Below are 20,485 nucleotides of genomic sequence, written 5' to 3'. Positions count from 1 at the left end.
CAATCACTTCGAAACATCTGAAATTAGGCGATCGGCGTCGGCAAGCAAGAACTTCTCCTTTGCAATAATATTCCAAATTTAATTTTAACCTACTAGACGCCTTACTTCTAAAGCAGCTACCCAGACTCGTATTACAGGGGAAATGTCAAACAGTATTTAGATAAGAACTTTCCTACCCGAATTACAGCCTCTGCTGAACTCCAGCACTCGGGTTGGGAAAATCAAAGTGCTTGGAGGAAGGAGAGGACAATCTGCGAAGTCTTATTGGCTCTAATGTGTACACAGAATGTGTCGTCGGACCAATCGGGAAAAGCAGTGCAAAGAAGGCGGGGAGCATCAACCTGCCACACAAACGTTCAATTCCCGCCCTTGTCGACGCCTTTCCATTTCTGATTGGATAATCCTCTTTGCCAATACTAGCACGTAGAATTGGGGGGTGGGGGGGGAAGCATGGGAAATATGTGGTGCGGTGTGACGCCAATCGAGACAAGGTTTGGGCTGATGCGTGTACTGAATCTGGAAACAAGTGTGCATGCTGCATCATAATATTCTTTGTTAATGTTAGCTCTGTGGGCGGAAGTGGATTAAGAGCAGAGGTCCCCAAACTTGGCAACTTTAAGACTTATGGACTTCAATTCCCAGAATTCTCCAGCCAGCTATGCTATGCTATGTTGGCTGGAGAATTCTGGGAATTGAAGTCCACAATTCTTAAAGTTGCCAAATTGCTTAAGAGTAAGGTATTTGATTCATTACTAAATAATATGTATGCGTAGAAGACATTACGAATAATACAAAAAAGGTCATTTTCTTTACTTTGGCGCTTTCCAATTTCTGGTGGAATCCATTCCTGATTTTCTATATAAGCTCATGCTTCGCTGACTTTGTTTTCCATAGAGCCCAGCTGTGGCTGTGTTCGTTCTCAGCTCCCATCATCTTTTTTAAAATTTTTATAGTAACGGAAGGGACCCTGGAGGTCATCTAGTCCAACCCCCTGCTCACGCAGGAGACCTGTACTAGGGATTCAAATTACCGACCTTTCTGATCGACAAGCTCAGTGTCTTAGCCACTGAGCTGCCTAGATTTTGAGATTTGAGATTTTTATTGACATTTGTAGGCCGCCCTTTTCCCTGAGGGGACTCAGGGCGGCTCACATAAAATCAGGGAAGGGGAAATGCAGACAATAACAAAGACACATATAATAAAAACAGTAACCAACATGCATTCATTATTCGGGAGGGGCAACTATCTTCATCCCCAGGCCTGACGGGCTAGCCAGTTCTTCAAGGCTATGCGGAAGGCCTGGACGGTGGTGATTGTCAGGCAATCTTCTATTGCACTTTCTTCGGACGCTGCTGTTTATTTCAAAACGTCATTTGAATATGTGTGTATTCTCAGTTAATCATCTCAATAATTTAGTATCGTTTCAGCATGTTCTCATTAGGACACTGCTTTCAGGAGACCAATGTTTTTCCACCTCTGCAGTGTCTAGTATAATTAATGCCACCCTGGACATCCACATGCAGACCAACTTGTGTATGGAGAAGAAGCCACAAGGATGCCATAGAGACAAAAACCCTCTGACTCCATTTTAACTATGCAACAACCTTGCAAGAAAGGTTAGCTTTATGGCTGAAATTAATAACAAGCCCAAGTCACTTAACTGCCTTGCGTAGCAATGGAAATCCTGGTCTCAACTTTGCTTGTCAGTCAAGGACTTTCAGTATGTAAACCTATGTCTTCATGGGCCTAATATGATGCTCAAATTGTATTTATATTTAATATTTGCATGGAAATCTAAACAAAATGTGGTATTTGATAAAAGGTGGCTTAAGCTCTGGTTTATATAAACATTACAAACCAGCATTCATGATTTGTTATACTCACACAGTTGCAAGAATGATCACTTAGAATATAGAATAGAATAACAGAGTTGGAAGGGACCTTGAAGGTCTTCTAGTTCAACTCCCTGCTTAGGCAGGAAACCCTACACCACTTCAGACAACACTTCAGACAAATGGTTATCCAATCTCTTCTTAAAACCTTCCAGTGTTGGAGTATTCACAACTTCTGGAGGCAAATTGTTCAATTGATTAATTGTACTGTCAGGAAATTTCTCCTTATTTCTAAGTTGCTTCTCTCCTTGATTAGTTTCCATCCAGTGCTTCTTGTCCTGCCCTCAGGTGCTTTGAAGAATAGCTTGACTCCCTCTTCTTTGTGGCAGCCCCAGAAATATTGAAACACCTCTACCATGTCTCCCCTAGTCCTTCTTTTTATTAAACTAGACATACCCAGTTCCTACAACCATTCTTCATATGTTTTAGCCTCCAGTCCCCTAATCATCTTTGTTGATCTTCTCTGTGCTCTTTCTAGAATCTCAACATCTTATGTGTCCAACAATTGCAGATATTTCATTCCACTGTTTTAGAATCACTTTCCCAGTTTTATATAAATTTGCTACTGGGCATCTCCTTTAAGATACTCCATGTGGAGGGAGATTTGGAGATAACTGAGGTTCTTTACAGTCAAATGTTGAAGCAGAAACATTGAATTGCAATGGTGCATCTTACCTGCAAAGGACAGCAGAATGTTGGCTCATCTATTTTTACTGTGAAGACATTTACTTTCAATGGAGCTCACCATCCTGGTGACCACTTGGACATGTCCATGGAGGTTTCTTGGCTAAATATCCCCAGTGCTTTGTCACCAGCTTCTGTAGCATGTTGCTTTGGTTTCTCAGATTAGCCTTCAATTCTAGAATTTCTTGGTTCCAAACCCTAGACTTGATAAAACTAAGCTTCCCCACCCCTGAGATCAATGTTGGCTAGGTGCTATGCATGTATAAAGAACAAAAAACATCCAAAGTTTTTTTAAAGAATAAAAATATAAACAAAAGTATTAATAAATGAGAAAGATCTCAGATAAGAATCTCCACAAGAATGACATTATTTACTAAAAGCACTTGTACTATTGTGACTAACAAAATACAAATATAGACTTCTAAACTTAAAATAATCATATAGGTTTGTCTCTGTCTCTCTTCAACACATTGGGGGCTTGTTGGCTGTCATGCAAAACAGAGGTGATGGTGTTTTTCACATGTACCTGACACATTGGAGGAATATGTATATCCAATAGAACCCATATCATATTCCCTGCCTATGTATATGCACAAATAAAGCCTGTTTTGTAAGTTTTAGTGATGTACTTCTATGGAAACCAACATTGATTAAGTACTGGTGAATCACAAAATTTTCACTATTGAGAAGTGGGATACACCCAGCATGTATGATAAAAAAACATCAAGTTGATAGCCACAAGGGTGTGCTTGAAATTTCAGACATTTTGGGGTACATAACAAAGTACTGATTGCACCATCATGATTATTATTTTGAGCCCAGATACACCCGTGATTCCAATGCTAAAGTGAATGAAACCATAATAATCTCTAACTGACAATTGGATAATTGAATTAGCTGGATCCGGGAAATAGATCCAGATCTATATTGCAGCAATACTGTCCTTGTCCTGAGAAAGGTTTTGCAAAGTGGACTTAATTCAGGCCTGGAATTTATTTTACCTTCATTTCAGGTAAAAACATGAATTCTAAAAAACAGATTCCACTAAAAATAGCCATACATTTTACATCAAGACCCATCAGGACTTTGGGATCAGATACCTTGTATTTGTTTCTTAAATGCCAACTTTAACGATTCTGCATCTAAAGCCCGTGACACTTAGGTTAAAGCTTTTGCCCGAGTGTTAGCAAAGAAGAGGTAATATGTGAAACAGAACTGAAAATCATTATGATTCTCATCTATCAAGCTAAGCATTGATCAAATGTTTAAAAAGAGGTGGTAAAGTACATGCAGAATAAATAAAATCTTCCTCTGAGCTTAAGAAACAAATAAATCAATGTCCTGTGTTTTGTTTCTTTCATTGATTTTAATCTTTAATGAATAAAAAAACCTGGTTAGAAGCCAAATTCAATCAAACATTTAATCAAATGGTTGTTCCAGTTTAATGTCAATGACTATACATATTCATTCATTACAATAAGTAGGGGAACATGATGGAGAGTCAAGTTTGTGGTTTAGTATCAATAGGCGTAAGACCACCTCTGCACCTAGCAACTCAAATTTCTTCAAAATTCACATTTGCCACAGAAAAGGTTCTAACATTGGTGTGAAAGGAGAAAAGTTTATACTAATTCTGAAGTGAAATCTCTTCTTCCCTCAAAAAGGCATCTGGTTTTCTACATTCTCTTTTTCAGTTCCTTCCACATGTGGGCAGCCATTGGTTTCAGATCCATGTACCCCTTTATTCTTACAACATCAAAAACTTTGGAAAGTTTAACTTTCAGCTCAGCTCCTGCTCCAGTCAAAATACTTCAAGGACAGTAGCAAAGAAGAGAATTTCTCTTTGGAGAGCCTCTGCTTCATCTTATCTTACTTTTCTTGAATTGTTCCACTGCCATCTGAAGTCAAAGTTCTCAAATTCCTTGGTTTATATTCTTCCTGCCCTGAGTACCTTCAGGAGTACCCAGAAAGTTAGTATCTCTCCCACCTCCATATTGTGGAAGAAGCAAAGAGGGTGGAGGGAAGAAGCTGGAGTGTCAATTTTCCTCCATCAGTCAGATGGTCCATTCACATGTTTCTCCCTTCGTCAATTACAACTCTAGGGTGCAGCCATGAGGACGTTTATGAAATATCATGAAGGTACAGCAGCAGTAAAATAACGTGGGGTCAGTGGGGAAAGGATAGTACAGTAGAAGAATCTTTAAGCATTTATCACTGCAAGATGACATTCCTTTAAGTGCCCTGCCTGCTTTCTCCGGAGCTGGGAAAGGCTCTGGAGGCTTCCCTTGTTGTATTACATTTTCCCTTGGGATTTTATTGAGGGCTTAGGAAGCTGCATACTGCTTGGGAGTTTATTTTACAGTGCAGAATGGGAGTCTCTCAACTGCTTGAGAATTAAGATCAGGGATTCCAATTTTTCAACCTTGCCTGAAAAAAACAGCCCATCATTTTTTTCCCGCATGCCCTTTTAATTCCCATCAAATTGAATGAGAAGGCTAAAAATGCTACATCAAATATGACCCTAAGAGATGAACAATGAGTTCAGTCTTTGACTAACACATCAATAAATCAGTATTACAGCAACTGCTATGACCATGATAATAATCAATTCAAATCAGAACTGGCGGTTAAAGAACCACTTTCCTTAATAGATGCTATAAGCTGTAAACAATCAGCATGATAATGGATTAGGCCTTACTGGATCAAATAGCTAATGCTCAGCTCTTCCAGAATTTTTCCATCAGTGATACCAGAGACCCAAAGATTAATGTCTTTGGTTTAGCATCTGCATCGTTTGCTCAAACACAGTTGGCTCGTTAGGATCCGAGCTGAAGCCTCAGGAAGCCCATCATGACTAAAAAGAAGAGTCCTGTTGGTCCAGGAGACCTGCTGGCAGTGCTACTGGCTGGCATGCATTCAAGGCTGGTGATTGCTGAAGTGGCCTGGCTAAATGTTGCCGCACCTCCAATGGTAGCATCACAGACAGCATGGGTAGTGCAGCCCTTCATGGCAACTTTTGTAGATGTTTCATCTGGTGTTTAGAAAGAGAGAAAATTACAAATTGCATGTTAACCACAAGGGGGCAACAGATACACATCAATCCATTTCTTCAAGGCCAAAGAAATACTATAGTCTAAGATGGCCTTCTTTCTCCGAAGAAACCAAGTTGCTGCCTTTGTAACTTGTATTTTGAGAGAATGATTCATATGTCCTTTCTTTTAAATTAAAGACAGTCAACCGTCAAATCCTTGCAACATAATAAACAGAAAGTAGTGTAATAAAGGATAATAACACAAAACCTTTTACAGACAACAGATCTACACCCAGTGTCAACCATATTGCCTCAGCTAATTCATTTTGCTTCTGAAAACTCAGAATATTTCCCATAAATTAGCTGAATGGTGCAGTGAGCCTAAAACATACTTGGAACTTGCCAGCCATTTGCCTATAGAGTAAAAAAAAATGGGACTCTTTTTCTCCCACAGATTTTGGATCTCTTTTGATGAGGACTGACATTTTGGAGTAAATAGCAAGACTGTCCAGAATAATTGCAGAAAAATAGGTTTTTCTTCCACATCTAATATTGATCTCAAGTGCTATTGGAAATAGAAAGGATCATCAGAAGGATGTTTAACTGAATAACACAGTTGGAAGGGACTTTGGAGATCTTCTAGTCCAACCCCTGCTCAAGCAGGAAACCCTATACCAGTTTAGATCAATTGTCCAATTTCTTCTTTAAAACCTCCAGTGTTGGAGCACCCATGATTTCTGGAGGCAAAAACCATGCCATTGATTAATTGTTTTCACTGTCAGGAAATTTCTAACTTCTAGGAAATAGGACTGTGCTGGGTTTTTTTGACAGCTGCAACACTCTGCTGGCTCATATTTAAGTGATTATTCATCAGGACTCCAAGGTCCCTGATAGTTACTACATACTGTTGAGCCAGGTATTCTATATCTGTGCTTTTGGTTTTTCTTGCCTAAATGTAGAATCTTACTTTTCTCACCATTGAATTTCATTTTGTTAGATAGGGTCTCCTATTTAAATCTGTCAAGGTCCCTCTGCATATCTTGAGCCTGCATATCTTCTGCATACCTGGAGTGTTGGCTATGCCTGCCAATTTAATGCTGTCTGCAAATTTGGTGAGTTCCACATCTATCCCCTCGTCTAAATCATTGATGAAAATATTGACGAGTACTGGGCCTAAGTCAGAGCCTTGCATCCTTCCCTTCCACAAAGATACAATTCCATTGAGGAATACACACTAAGTGTGGTTGGTCAGCCAATTACAAATACATCTAGTGTCTAACCCACATTTTTTTGTCTTATCAAGTTGTAGGTTGTAGACTACTTTATCAAATTTACTGAAGTCCAAGTAAATTATATTTCATTGCTCCACTAATTTTGTCACATTGTCAAAGAATGCAATAAATTTGTTTGGCATGATTGTTTTTGACAAACTCATTTTAAATGCAGCCCTGGCATGTTTCATCTATTGCACCATGTCCAAAGCAAAGTTTCTTTCAAGTTTGACTTCAGGGGAATGTCCTGGCAGCAATCATGGAAGCAGTTTGCCATAGCCTTCTGAGATTGTTTTGATCCCTGTCCCATATATTTTATAACCCTGGGATATTCTGAAGGTATCTAATCTAGGTACTATCTATGTGTGATCTTGCTCAGCTTGTGAAGACACGCCAAAGTTAGCTAAGCACTGCCAAGTATCTATCTGAGAAATTGAGAAGATTCAAAGATACAAAATACTTTACAAATATTGCATTATGAAGAAATGCCCTAATTGTTTAAAGACACAAGACCTCTTCTTTATAAATGTACATTCCATACTTGCTGAAAGTTTTCTCATCTATTTTACTGATGACATTTGACTGGCAGCAACATTCCATTGCTTGTGTTATTGGATCTTAATGCAAGAAAAAGCCATGTACCTTCTCCCCAGGGGTGGGTTTCACGCCCCGTTCCAACCGAACCGGTTGGAACGGGGCCAGCGGCGTCCTCGTGCACGCATGCAGCGCATGCATGCGCACGCATGGTGCACGCATGCATACTAGCGTCTGTGCGATGCTCCAGCTGCTCCTGGAGGATTGCGCAGGCGCTGTATGCGTCCTGCGCATGCATGGAAGCGCAGAACTCGTCAAAACCGGGTAAGGAGCGCAGGCGGGCGGGTGGGCCCTTCCCCGTTCCCAGAAGTTACTTACTTCCGGGTTCGCCGACCAACCGGTTCGCAAGGACCGCCACGAACCGGTTGAAACCCACCCCTGCTTCTTCCCCACAACACACATACTGCACAAGATCTGAATGCATCTGTTCTCTGAATGAGCACAACATTCATTTCTGCATGCCCTGTTCATATATGTATTTTGCAGAGTTCATAGTTCAGATTCCAAATACCAGGTAAATAGCTTTAAAGCAGTGTTTCTCAACCTTGGCAACTTGAATGATGAACTTCAACTCCCAGAATTTCCTTGCCAGCATAGTGGCCAGGGAATTCTGGGAGCTGAAGTCCATGTATCTTCAAGTGCCACAGTTGAGAAACACTCGCTAAAGATTGCAGCTTAAGATTTCAGACGCCTGCACAATGTCATGAGCTGCTGATGTGGTTCTTCACCTCTAATTTTCCTAAATTCATTTTGGACTTTGTGTTCCTTTTGGCAATATACTTAAAAAACATTCAAAATGTTTCATGCATCTTCTAATTATGTCTCCAAATAGGTTTTACTGCTAATCTTTCAAGGAAATTGACAGTGCCTGAATCAGTCCGTGCCATTATTTTCTTGTTGGACCTGTCCTTGGCTTGACATATAACAGCCTTCAAGAACTACATCCTGCCAAATGATTCTCAAGATTAACACTGTGACAGCCAGAGCTCCCAGTTTCACAACATCCCTGCATCTGATGAGTTTAACAAAGATTGGCTGATATTTATTGGAAATTGATTGTCTAGATCAGGGGTGACAAACTCGCAGCATCGCATTGTTGTCATGTGACGTGTTCGTGATTTTTTTTCACTCCTTCGCTAAACTGGGGTGGGATTGGCCAGAGCATGATGCATTGACATAGAATGAATATTTGGATACATTTCATTAGACACAACAATTATTATTTTCTAATCTTCCATGCCTTCCATAAGGTTTAGGTTTAGGTTTATTACATTTATATGCCGCCCTATTCCCCGGAGGGACTCAGGGCGGCTAACAAACCCAAGGGAGGGAGTAATACAAAACAAAAAGCAACCAACAAACAAGATACAGAGAGAGTTTAAAAACGATCAACAGTCACCCAATTCGAGCGGGGAAGGGAACTCGTCAACCCCAGGCCTGTCGGAACAGCCAGGTTTTAACGGCTTTACGGAAAGCCTGGAGGGTGGTGAGGGTCCGGATCTCTGCGGGGAGCTCGTTCTTCATGCTCTATATATGTTTTATTTAAAAGAAATTGATGTTTTCTAAGATGCAGCCTACTATCAAATCCCATAAGAACCCATATAAAATGCTGAATGAATTACCAAAATCTATGTATCCAGCCAAATCAATGCACTGAGACTCCGATCCAACACAATCAACAGTGTCATCCTTACAAGATTCAGGAAATGAAGCATAGCAGGCTGGGCACCGAAGACCATTGACCTTGGTATCTAGTTCTGGCACTGAATGAATAAAAAAATTGTGGAAATTATATCAAAAAGCATAATTAAATAAGACAATGACATCTCTATGGTTATATAAGGATTCCTTGTTTTGAGCTCAAGATGAATTGTTTCAATTCATCAGTTGATGGGATATTACAGAAGATTTAACAATTTTGTACCTTGTTCTATCTTTATCAAGATCTTTCCTCCACATTCACAATAGTAGTAAACCTAAGCTAAGCATTTTAAGATTCATGTTCCACATCAATCATAATTCTTATGTTTATTCTAGCAATTTTCTTGTCCCTAAGAACTGAGCCCAGTGAATGAAAGAATGCTTCTTATAAAGGATTTGTTTGACTGCTTTTATTGATAACTTTAGGCTATTTCATTTTAGACTGTTCACTGAATTGTTATAAATGTGCACAAGGCGAATTACCCATTTATATATTGTTATATATATCTAGTGAGTCATTTTTAATGTCCTTTTTATGCTGTCTCTGCTTTCACTATGGTCTTAGAAAAAAGTAATGCATTTTCTGACATTTTTATTGGCCTTGGAATTCTTCCCTCTCTCTTCTTTACTTCACTGTCATGTCAATATTCCTCTTCCTTGTTCCAACCTTGCCAGAAGGGCAGGAGCCCTGGACAAGTTTTCAGTTCAGAACAATGTTGTCAGAACTCTTCCAAAGGGATTGGAATTAGCCATTTTCAGATTAAAACATTTTACATCTCATTCCTTTGCTCCATCTATTAATATGGAAATGGAAAGACATCCAATATCTTGGCAGATATTGGTTGAAAATACAGAATTGATTGCAGGAGTTAACTAAATATCAAATAGAATTCAAACTGAAATGTTTCTCCTGGGGATAATTAAGATGAAGTACAATAGTACTTAATTTAATAATAATAGTAACTTAAAATACCTGATGTTACATATAATAACTATACAAGCGCGCGAACAAGGACTCTTCCTGATTGGCCCCTGGGCAGAGCCGGCTCAATCCTCGCCCTGATTGGTCGAGCTACAAAGGACTCTTCCTGATTGGTTCCCGGGCAGAGCCGGTCCATTCCTCGCCCTGATTGGTCGAGCTACTCGACGCCCCATTGGTTCCTCACTCAAACCTGGGGGTATAAATGTAGGGCGCGAAATACGCCTCGTTGAATCGTTTCCACTATGAGCTGAATAAAAGTCACTTTCCTCATACTTCTTGTCGCGTCCTTTCCCTTCGCCCCAAGATGTAAAACTGGCGACGAAGGTGGGATCAGACACGCGGCCACAGCCCCCTATCACCCAGCTAGCAACGGCCGGGCGGAGCGCGCAGTTCGCTCAGCAAAAGAAGCCTTGGGCCGCATGGACCAGGGCGACTGGCAAGAAAGAGTAGCGGCCTATCTCTTGAGCCAGCACTCCATACCCTGCCCAACGACCAACAAAAGTCCCGCGGAGCTCTTGATGGGTAGGAGATTGCGAACCCCCCTAGACAGGCTCCATCCACTTTACGCAGGAGATCCGCCAAGCAACCTGGGGGCCCTTCCGTCCCACGCGTTTAAGTTAGGGAATCCTGTATGGGCCCGTTCCTTTTCCGGGGATCCACGGTGGGTTCCCGCAACCATCACAGCTCTGACCGGCCCCTGTTCCTTCAGGGTCGGCCTGGCCGACGGGACACAATGGAGGCGACACGTGGACCAGTTAAGGCGTCGCCTTCCTGCGGAAAGAGACGGCCCCAGCTTCCCAGAAATCTGCTCTCAACAGGAGCCACCCCCATTGACTCCTTTTCCCACGGACCGTTTCCACCCGGCGAACGGGGGTCAAGCCGTCGCGAACCTTCCGGGCAGGCGCACCCCAGCTGGTTACTCCTTTCCGCGGAGCCCTTCTCGAGACTCTGAACCTACACCCCAACCGGACTGCACGGGGCCCCTACCAGACACCCCGTTGGCCACAGAGACGCCACCCCAGGCGGACGGACATCGGGCACGGGACCCGGAGCCAGTGCCCTCTCGCGGGGCCGCGCCGTCGGCTCAAGCCCCCACCACGGACACGCCTCCGCCAGCGGTTCCCCCCCCGTCGACGACCGCCGGGGAACCACGGAGATCGGGACGAGAACGCCACCGTCCCGCCTACCTACAAGACTATGTTTGCCCCTCCTAAAGGAACTCTATGACTGGGGGGGGAGGGGTGTTGAATACTAGCGCGGGAAATACAAGCGCGCGAACAAGGACTCTTCCTGATTGGCCCCTGGGCAGAGCCGGCTCAATCCTCGCCCTGATTGGTCGAGCTACAAAGGACTCTTCCTGATTGGTTCCCGGGCAGAGCCGGTCCATTCCTCGCCCTGATTGGTCGAGCTACTCGACGCCCCATTGGTTCCTCACTCAAACCTGGGGGTATAAATGTAGGGCGCGAAATACGCCTCGTTGAATCGTTTCCACTATGAGCTGAATAAAAGTCACTTTCCTCATACTTCTTGTCGCGTCCTTTCCCTTCGCCCCAAGATGTAAAAATAACGACAGCAAAGATTGCTTTTGTGCAGTATTGGAAGAATGATAGTATTCTGCCAGAGGGATTAATAATCCCCAAAGTATATGATTGTGCAGAAAAGGACAAACTTACATTAGAGTTAAAGGGAAAAGATGATTCAGAATACTGTGCGGTATGGGAGAAATGGTATGAATGGATAGACAATAGAAATAAGAAATGGAAATGTACATAGGGTCAGAATGTTTGGCAATAGAATGTATATAATGTATTAAATATTAATTCCAGTTGGATAATGTCACAGATCTGTTAATCATGTGATAGAGACATATATGGAAAAATGTGCAATAAAAAAAGGAAATGGAAAGATGGCATCTTGAGAGCAACAAGTTCACTTTTTAGATTATGTACAGATTTAAGATTGTGCAATGACCCTTCCAAAAGTGTACAATTAAATTTACATTTATAAGTATAAGCCATCTGCATATGTCAGGGTCTGCTGATCACTTGGGCTTAAAATGAATAATATGGAAATGATGTATTGCCCCAATTTCTTTTTAAAATTTATTTAATCAAATTTGAATTGAGGCCATTCCTTGCAGAGTGTGGGAGGTCTAAATCTTTCCTGCTGACTTCCTCCTTCTTATCAGGCTATCTGGTTATATTTAAAAAACATTTTTAGCCTGCTCTTAGCTTGGTCATTCTGCTTTTAATAAATGCTCCTTGAGTGAAATCATTTATACAAAAGCACAAGGGAATAAAGCTCAGAATAGATACCTACTTTTGACTGGAAAATCTGTATTGCAGACATCGTGCTTACAGCAAAAAACACTTGTCCTTGATCTTCCTTTTTTACCCAGATTAATGTGAGCAGAACCACCTTCACAGACACTTGATGGAACACAGCTTTTAATAATCCCCTGAGCCTGAAGTTCTTCTGCAGGGAGGAAAATAAATTGACATTTCTAGCAGATAATGAGAATATTTCGACACTAAAAGTAGCAAAGCCTATTTAAAATTACAGTAAATCCAAAGAGTAACACCCTGTTCGGATAACATATTTGACCTTGAAAATCACTAACCAGGAAAGACCTTTACTTGTGACTGATGCATCACACAAGCATTAACTAGTTCAGTGGTCATAATTTGGGAATAGAATCTCCAACACCCATCAATCATTGCACCGAGAGTGACACAATTTCATAATATCTGTAACCTATTTGCCAATGGCCACACAGGTAGAGATGCAGCAGTTGGCAAGCTTGGTCACTACAGCCACCCCAGGTTTGAAATGTGTGTTTTATAAGCAGCCCTTATATTCTTAGCCATTCTTTCTCTTCGGGAATTTTTCTTGGAGAACTAATGGCATGAAACCTGCTACTTTCATTAAAAGCAATATGGCATTGTTGCCACAAGCTTTGCCCCTTTTGTAAATGCTCGTGACTACCCCATAATGCACATATAAAAGGGGATTCAATTAATTTAATCTGATTTATGAGTGGGATCAGTTTCCTAGTAAAGGGATAGAGTGGCTCAGTGGCTAGGACGTTGGGCTTGTCGATCAGAAAGGTTGGCAGTTCGGTGGTTCGAGTCCCTAGTGCCGTGTAACCGAGCGAGCTCCTGTTACTTGTCCCAGCTTCTGCCAACCTAGCAGTTCGAAAGCATGTAAAAATGCAAGAAGAAAAATAGGGGCCACTTTGATGGGAAAGTAACAGCATTCCATGTGCCTCCGACATTTAGTTATGTTGGCCAAATAACCATGGAGACATCTTCGGACAGCGATGGCTCTTCGGTTTTGAAACGAAGATGAGCACTGCCCCCTAGAGTTGGGAACAACTAGCACATGTGTGTGAGAGGAACCTTTACCTTTAGTCTCCTAGTTAGCTAGATTAAAAGGCCTCCTATTTGAGTTCCCACACCACATTAACCCTCGCCTCCTGTAGGATTTCTCACTGCTGGATTGCACCAACAATTTAAACTTTAAGTCAGGGAATTTGATGGACTGCCTCTCCCCAGCTACTTCTACCTGGCCCATCAGAGTAGTAAGGTAAGACATGTTGTGGATCCCAACTATTAAGAAAGTACACCTAGTAGGACCCAGGTAAAAGGCCTTTTCTGTAAGGCACTTCATTTTGGAATATCATTTCCCCAGAGATAAGATTGGCCCCCATTCCGCTTTTCTGCAGGGTCAGAAGACACAGTTTTGTCAGGAAGCTTGGGAATCCCATTTGGAGCTAATCAAGCGGGTGGTGAGGTGGGATATGGGATAGGAATTTAAATTGTGACTTTTTAACTGTGGATTTTTAATATTGTTTTCTGCTCAAAGTCACTGTGTGTGTGAGATGGGTGGCTATATAAATTTGTTTAATAAATAAACAAATGAAAACAATTATAAATTATTTCTATTGCTATTCTTCATCTTCCAGCCAAATTTACTAATAAACAAATTGCAGAATAACTCAAGCATGAAAAATTGCCCCGAGTCATGTGGCATATAAATTTAATATTAAAACAAATGAAATGAGTGGACAAATAAAGTACTATTAAACCTTTATAAGGGAACCTTTACCCTTTTGGATACCCAACTCTCCCCAAACAAAGCACATAACAGAAAAATAGGTCTCCACCAAGAAGTTCCATTGTAGTTTCATAGCATCAGAGAGGGGAGGGGTTATGCAGTAGGATTACTGAATCAGGGCTGCAAAACTGTAGATGGTCTCCAAATGGTGAGAATATGGTTAAAGTTTTATTGCCTGCCAGCCAGCTGAACTTTTGCAGTTTGATTCTGGTCCATCAAACCATGAGTCCAACCCCCTTCTCCATGAATGAATGTATCCCATGGCAAGTGGTTGTGTGAGTTCTGTTTGAAGGATCACCCACACCAGAGGTGGGTTCCTACCAGTTCGCACCTATTCGGTAGAAACGGTTCGTCAAATCTACCGAACCGGTTAGAAGAGGATCCACCAGTGGACCTGGAAAGCAGGCCACACCTACAGAAGAGGTTCCAAAAATTTTTGAAACCCACCACTGACCCACATCCTCTCTTTTTTTAATTTTCAAACAACTTTTATTGTTTTATTCATAGTGTAGCAAGTTAGCACCTACCCCTCTCCTAAAAAAATGAAATATTTTAGAAAATATTAAAAAAACAGAATATTTCCCCTAAAAGGGAGGCTGAAACTCAGCCTCCTCTCCCCCACCTTTGTTAATGGACCATTAAGGCCTGTGTCAATCTATTCTACATAACAAAGATCTACCTCTTTCAAGCAGATCCATAATAGGAATTGCCCAAAGCCCCTTCATTAGATCATCACCCAACCCAGCAAGGCTCAACCAAGCCTGGGACACAGACAACCTACAAAGTTACCCCTGCATGGCCCCATGGGAATCTGATAACCAATCAGAATACAAGCTCAAATTCAAAAGCCCAGAGAGGGCATAAAACCCAAGCACTCTCAGCATCTCTGCCCCTTTTTGCCCAGGATCTCAAGTCATGTGGTCCTGTTCATCAATAAACCTTCTTTCCAAGCAACTTCCATGAATCCAGTGTCTTTTCCCCCACTTGGAACTGAACCCAGATGGACATTTCTTCCAACAATAGGATTTAATTTTCCAACATGCAATTGGTATTTGTCTATGTAGTCTAGTAAATTACTAGACTACGTAGACACATTACCTATCAAGAATCTCTAATCTGTGCTCTCCAAGCAGAAATTAAGTGCCCAATTCAGCCATTCTACTCTATGGAGATGCCACACTACCAGCCCCGTCTACCACAAAGATCCCACAAGAGAAGAGCAGTCTAGACAACTGTGGGATCTGGCAGGGTGAGAGCTGTGAACCATAAACACAAAGCTTTTGCTGTGTCCCAGCATAACAGATATAGCACCCTTGCTGACCTTAATGGGGACACCAAAGTGACAGGTCAAGGTAGTTGGGATAATGATGACTCAAATAAGCAGGGGATTATGGTCCAAAATGAAGGACTTACTTCGGAAAGGCAAAAGTGTGAATCAGGTATCACACATCAGTCGCACAAGAAGAGCAAGGTATCCAAAAAGAGAAGTCACCTTCTGGTTGGTGATTCAATTGTAAGGGATGTAAATTTAGGAAAGGATATGGAGGTTTTGAAAGAGGTCAGGTGTCTGCCAGGTGCTACTGCCAGCAGAGACAAGAGGCGTATTCTTAAGATAGTCAAGAATGCAAGTAAGGACTGTAATGTCGATACTATTATACATCTTGGCACAAATGATCTGTCCCAAAAAGATGTACTTTCTGTGCAGAATGATTTCCAGAGCTTGGGGTATGAACTTAGTAGTATAGGTTGTAGGCTTATCTTCTCAGAGGTTATACCAGTATATAAGGAACAAAAAAGGAGGGGCCAGCATGTAGCAGAGTTTAATGTGTGGCTGAAGAAGTGGTGTAAAAGGGAAGGCTTTGGTTTTATTAGTCATGATGCCTACAGCTGGTCCAATGAAAAACTGTACAAAAGAGATGGTTTGCACCCATCCAAGAAAGGGACTGAGTTACTTGGCATTAAATTCACAGATTTTCTGGCTAAACATTTAAACTGAACAGCGGGGACAGAGAATTAATTGATACAGAACATTTCTGTCCCCAGCAATCTAAAATTCATAGGGTTAGCAGTGCATGTTAACATATATGTTTGTGCGGGTAAGATTATCAGTCCTGCTGTCAAGCAAAACCAAGGATTTAATAGTGAGTGCCATACCACGTGCACAAATCATACAAGTGGCAAGAAAATAGGGGCAGTCAGGCATAACACAGGTTATGTAGACAGTAAACATAGAGTCAATCAAAATGGACTCAAATGTCTATACACCAATGCACAGAGTATGAGGAATAAACAGGGTGAATTAGAAATTCAAATAAATGAGGGCAGATGATATTGTTGCCATTACAGAAACTTGGTGGAATGAAACCTACAATTGGAACATACAGCTAGAAGGATTTAAATTATTTAAAAGAAATAGACCAAATAAAATAGGTGGTGGAGTTGCACTATATATAAGAAATAACTACATATCTATAGAAACAGAGCACAAAATGATGAGAACTACCTTGAATGCATTTCGGTCAATATTAAAGGGGACGACTTTAATAGAGCCAAGGTGGCGCAGTGGTTAAATGCAGCACTGCAGGCTACTGCTAGATCAGCAGTTCAGCGGTTCAAATCTCACCGGCTCAGGGTTGACTCAGCCTTCCATCCTTCCGAGGTGGGTAAAATGAGGACCCAGATTGTTGGGGGCAATATGCTGACTCTCTGTAAACCGCTTAGAGAGGCCTGAAAGGCCTATGAAGCGGTATATAAGTCTACTGCTATTGCTATTGCTATTGCTATTGACGACGACGACATTGCCATAGGTCTATACTACAGCCACCCAACCAAGCAGAGGAAGTAGATGAACTTTTTGCTAGTTAACTAACTTTTTGCTAGTTAACTAACTATGTAGGAAGCACACCTCAGTAGTAATGGGGATTTTAACTACCCTGACATCAGCTGGGAAACAAACTCTGCACCAAGTGCAGAGGTTCCTAACAAACCTAGCAGACAACTTTGTTTCCCAAAAGGTAGAGAAGGGAACAAGGGGATCGGCCAGTTTGGATTTAATTTTCACTAACAGAGAGGAAATGATAGAAGATGTTGAAGCTACAGGAACCTTAGGGGCAAGCGATCATGCAACACTGGAATTCAACATTAGGCAAACACAAGTAGTAGAACAAAGTCAAACTAGAGTCTTGGACTTTAAGAGAGCTAATTTCAATAAACTTAGAGAGAGCTTGGGAAGGATTCCATGGATGAGAATCCTCAAGGGGAAAAAAACTCAAATTTTGAAAAATGAGATTACAAAAGCCCAGTCTAGCACAATACCAATGAAGAAGAAAAATAACACCTTCCAAAAGAAACCAGCATGACTGCATAAAGAACTTTCTGACAAATTGAAAGACAAAAAGGATAAATATAGAAAGTGAAAAGAGGGGGACATAACTAACGCAGAATATCAGCAAATAGTCTGAGCCTGTAAAGATGAAGCTGCTGCGGACACAGAGGCGGGCAAAAGAAAGCGAGCTGGCAGACTGGCGCTTTCTTTTGCCCACAGGCGGGCAGTTCAGGTGGGCTGGTGGGCTGGCGCTTTCTTTCGCCCGCCTGTCAGAGCTCAGGCGGGCAAAAGAAAGAAAGCGCTTTAAACAGTGGGATGTCGGGGGAGAAGACTGCCTCACCAGCCATAAACCTCAGCGCACATCACTGAGTACAGTACAGTACTGCAGTACAGCATAGGTGGTACCTTGCTCAATAGTAATAACTGTGAGAGGGATCTTGGAATCCTAGTTGACAACCATTTAAATATGAGCCAGCCATGTGCAGCAGCTCACAAAAAAGCCAACACAGTTCTAGGCTGCATAAACAGAGGGATAGAATCAAGATCATGTGAAGTGTTAATACCACTTTATAATGCCTTGGTAAGGCCACACTTGGAATTCTGCATTCAGTTTTGGTCGCCACGATGTAAAAAAGTTGTGGAGATTCTAGAAAGAGTGCAGAGCAGAGCAACAAAGATGATTAGGGGACTGGAGGCTAAAACATATGAGGAACGGTTGCAGGAACTGGATATGTTTAGTTTAATGAAAAGAAGGACTAGGGGAGACATGATAGCAGTGTTCCAATATCTCAGGGGTTGCCACAAAGAAGAGGGAGACAAACTATTCTTCAAAGCACCTGACGGTAGAACAAGAAGCAATGGGTGGAAACTAATCAAGGAGAGAAGCAACTTAGAACTGATGAGAAATTTCCTGACAGTTAGAACAATTAATCAGTGGAACAGCTTGCCTCCAGAAGTTGTGAATGCCCCAACACTGTAAGTCTTTAAGAAGATGTTGGATAGCCATTTGTCTGAAATGGTATAGGGTTTCCTGCCTAGGCAGGGGGTTGGATTAGAAGACCTCCAAGGTCCCTTCCAACTCTGGTATTGTATTGTATTGTATTGTATTGTATTGTATTGTATTGTATTGTATTGTATTGTATTGTATTGTAGTGTAGTGTCAAATTAGTCAACCACACATAATTCTTCATGGAAGTTCTTTTTTTAAAATTCATCAATCTTCAAGAGCAGAGCAGAACACAAAATATATGAATTATCTGAAATCAACATGGTTACAAAGGGAAACCCACTTTCCAATGTTACTTACCCAATACACTTTCAAATGCAGTAATACCACAAAAATGTTCTGGAGGACATACTTCTATGTTACCGGAACAGTTGTGACCTTGACCGATGCAAACTTCACATTTCAGAGCAATACCTGGAGAAGGCAGAATGAAAAATATGGTCATTTATATATGCCTATTTAATTTTTGGAAGAAAAATATTAAATTTACTTAATTCTGAAGTTTGAAATGTCCCCTTAGGATTCATAACCAAAAATACTATTTGCAATTCCCATTGCTAACTAAAATGAGCTATGAACATATATATATATATATATATATATATATATATATATATATATATATATATATATATATATATATATATATATATATATATATATATATATATATATATATATATATATATATTACTTGTGGGGGAAAAAGTAGAGCACAATAAGTTTGTATTATTTGGAGCAATATTAAATGAGCCTACATACTTCATACAGATAAACTAATTATTCTGCAATGCTAGTCTGGATTTTTGCCAGAGATCAGGGATAAATGGAAACGCATGACTGCCAGGATGTACTACTTGTTCGTAAACCTGTTCATAAACCAGCTCGGCCTCATTAGCAAAACATTTCTTTGGTTTAGATGAAACAATTATTCTGTATGCTTATGTCATTTCACAAACTTGTTGTGTTATACATACTCTTTCCTTCAAATAATACAAACAAAATTTGGAAGAAAGTGAAATCCCCAGAACCTTATATAGACCAGGCAAATTTGCACAAATAAATCTGTCATTCAGTGAGATGCCAGAAGGAGATTTCAGAAAATGAAGAACATACAATTATTTTATTTGTTAATGATGTAGCTACAGAAATGCCTATATCTGAGCTTTTAAATATTAATGTACTCCCTGAAGGCAGCTAGATGATTGAAAACAAGTACGAATTACAAACAGTAAGAAATCATATTTGAAATAGTAAAACCTGAAAGGGACCATAAAAGGGACAATAGAAAGGCACCACATCTGTTTCCCCACCACCACCACCAATTTATACCACTACCACCAAAGAAGGAGCTACTCACCACTGGCTATCAGTGCTGAGAGGAGGCCAAAACAGAGGCAAGCCTGCATTGTTGCTAGGTTAGAACTGGGTTAAACTTCTAATGTGGCCAGCTTTTTAGCTACGAAGGATACCTTCAATTACTGCAAATGAAGGAGTGTCCCAAATCATCCTTTCTCCTCAAGGCCACAGTGGAGAGGAAGTTACACATTAATGACATACCTCCTGACCAACACAAGCCAGATCACCTACACTGCAAAAGCTGCTTTGGCTTCTGATAGGTTTAAGGTGCTGATTTTACCTGAAAAAGTCCTAGTGTTGCAGAAAATCAGGAGATTTGGACTGTGAGATCAAGAAAAAGCTTTATTTGACCAAATAGTTCAGATAGAGATAACAATTTTCTAACATCTGAACTGCGTTCTAATCCAAACACACATTCTTATATTGTATTCAAAGCATCAAAAACACGGAAATATTTTAAAGCATTCCCATTGGCTAAATTCCTTAATTCTAAGCAAAGAAGCGAATTCTACCATATTTCTCTT

At 41.0% G+C, this 20,485-nt stretch overlaps 2 protein-coding genes across 3 annotated transcripts in view; both read right to left on the bottom strand.

The window, feature by feature from the left end:
* Nucleotides 1-250, bottom strand: part of HDAC10 (histone deacetylase 10) — a 29,835-nt gene extending 29,585 nt beyond the window's left edge. Inside the window, exon 1 of one of the 2 annotated variants that reach the window (XM_032221321.1) lies at nucleotides 177-250. The gene's annotated coding sequence lies outside the window, so the exon portion shown is untranslated. The remainder of the gene's footprint in view (nucleotides 1-176) is intronic. The other variant, XM_032221318.1, reaches the window with a different exon arrangement.
* A 5,142-nt stretch (nucleotides 251-5,392) lies between these two features.
* LOC116511685 (phospholipase A2 inhibitor and Ly6/PLAUR domain-containing protein-like) lies at nucleotides 5,393-20,011 on the bottom strand. The gene is made up of 5 exons (XM_032221854.1): nucleotides 19,963-20,011; nucleotides 18,903-19,016; nucleotides 12,475-12,630; nucleotides 9,095-9,235; nucleotides 5,393-5,607 (listed from the first exon to the last, which is right to left on the bottom strand). Exons 1-5 carry the CDS (start codon nucleotides 20,009-20,011, stop codon nucleotides 5,393-5,395), a joined length of 675 nt encoding a protein of 224 aa, XP_032077745.1.
* Between the last annotated feature and the right edge of the window lie 474 nt (nucleotides 20,012-20,485).

This window comes from Thamnophis elegans, chromosome 7 (genome assembly GCF_009769535.1).
Source record: "Thamnophis elegans isolate rThaEle1 chromosome 7, rThaEle1.pri, whole genome shotgun sequence".
NCBI classification, from domain to species: domain Eukaryota; kingdom Metazoa; phylum Chordata; class Lepidosauria; order Squamata; family Colubridae; genus Thamnophis; species Thamnophis elegans.
Note: the sequence above shows the minus strand (reverse complement) of the source record. Positions and strands in the feature narration are given on the sequence as shown.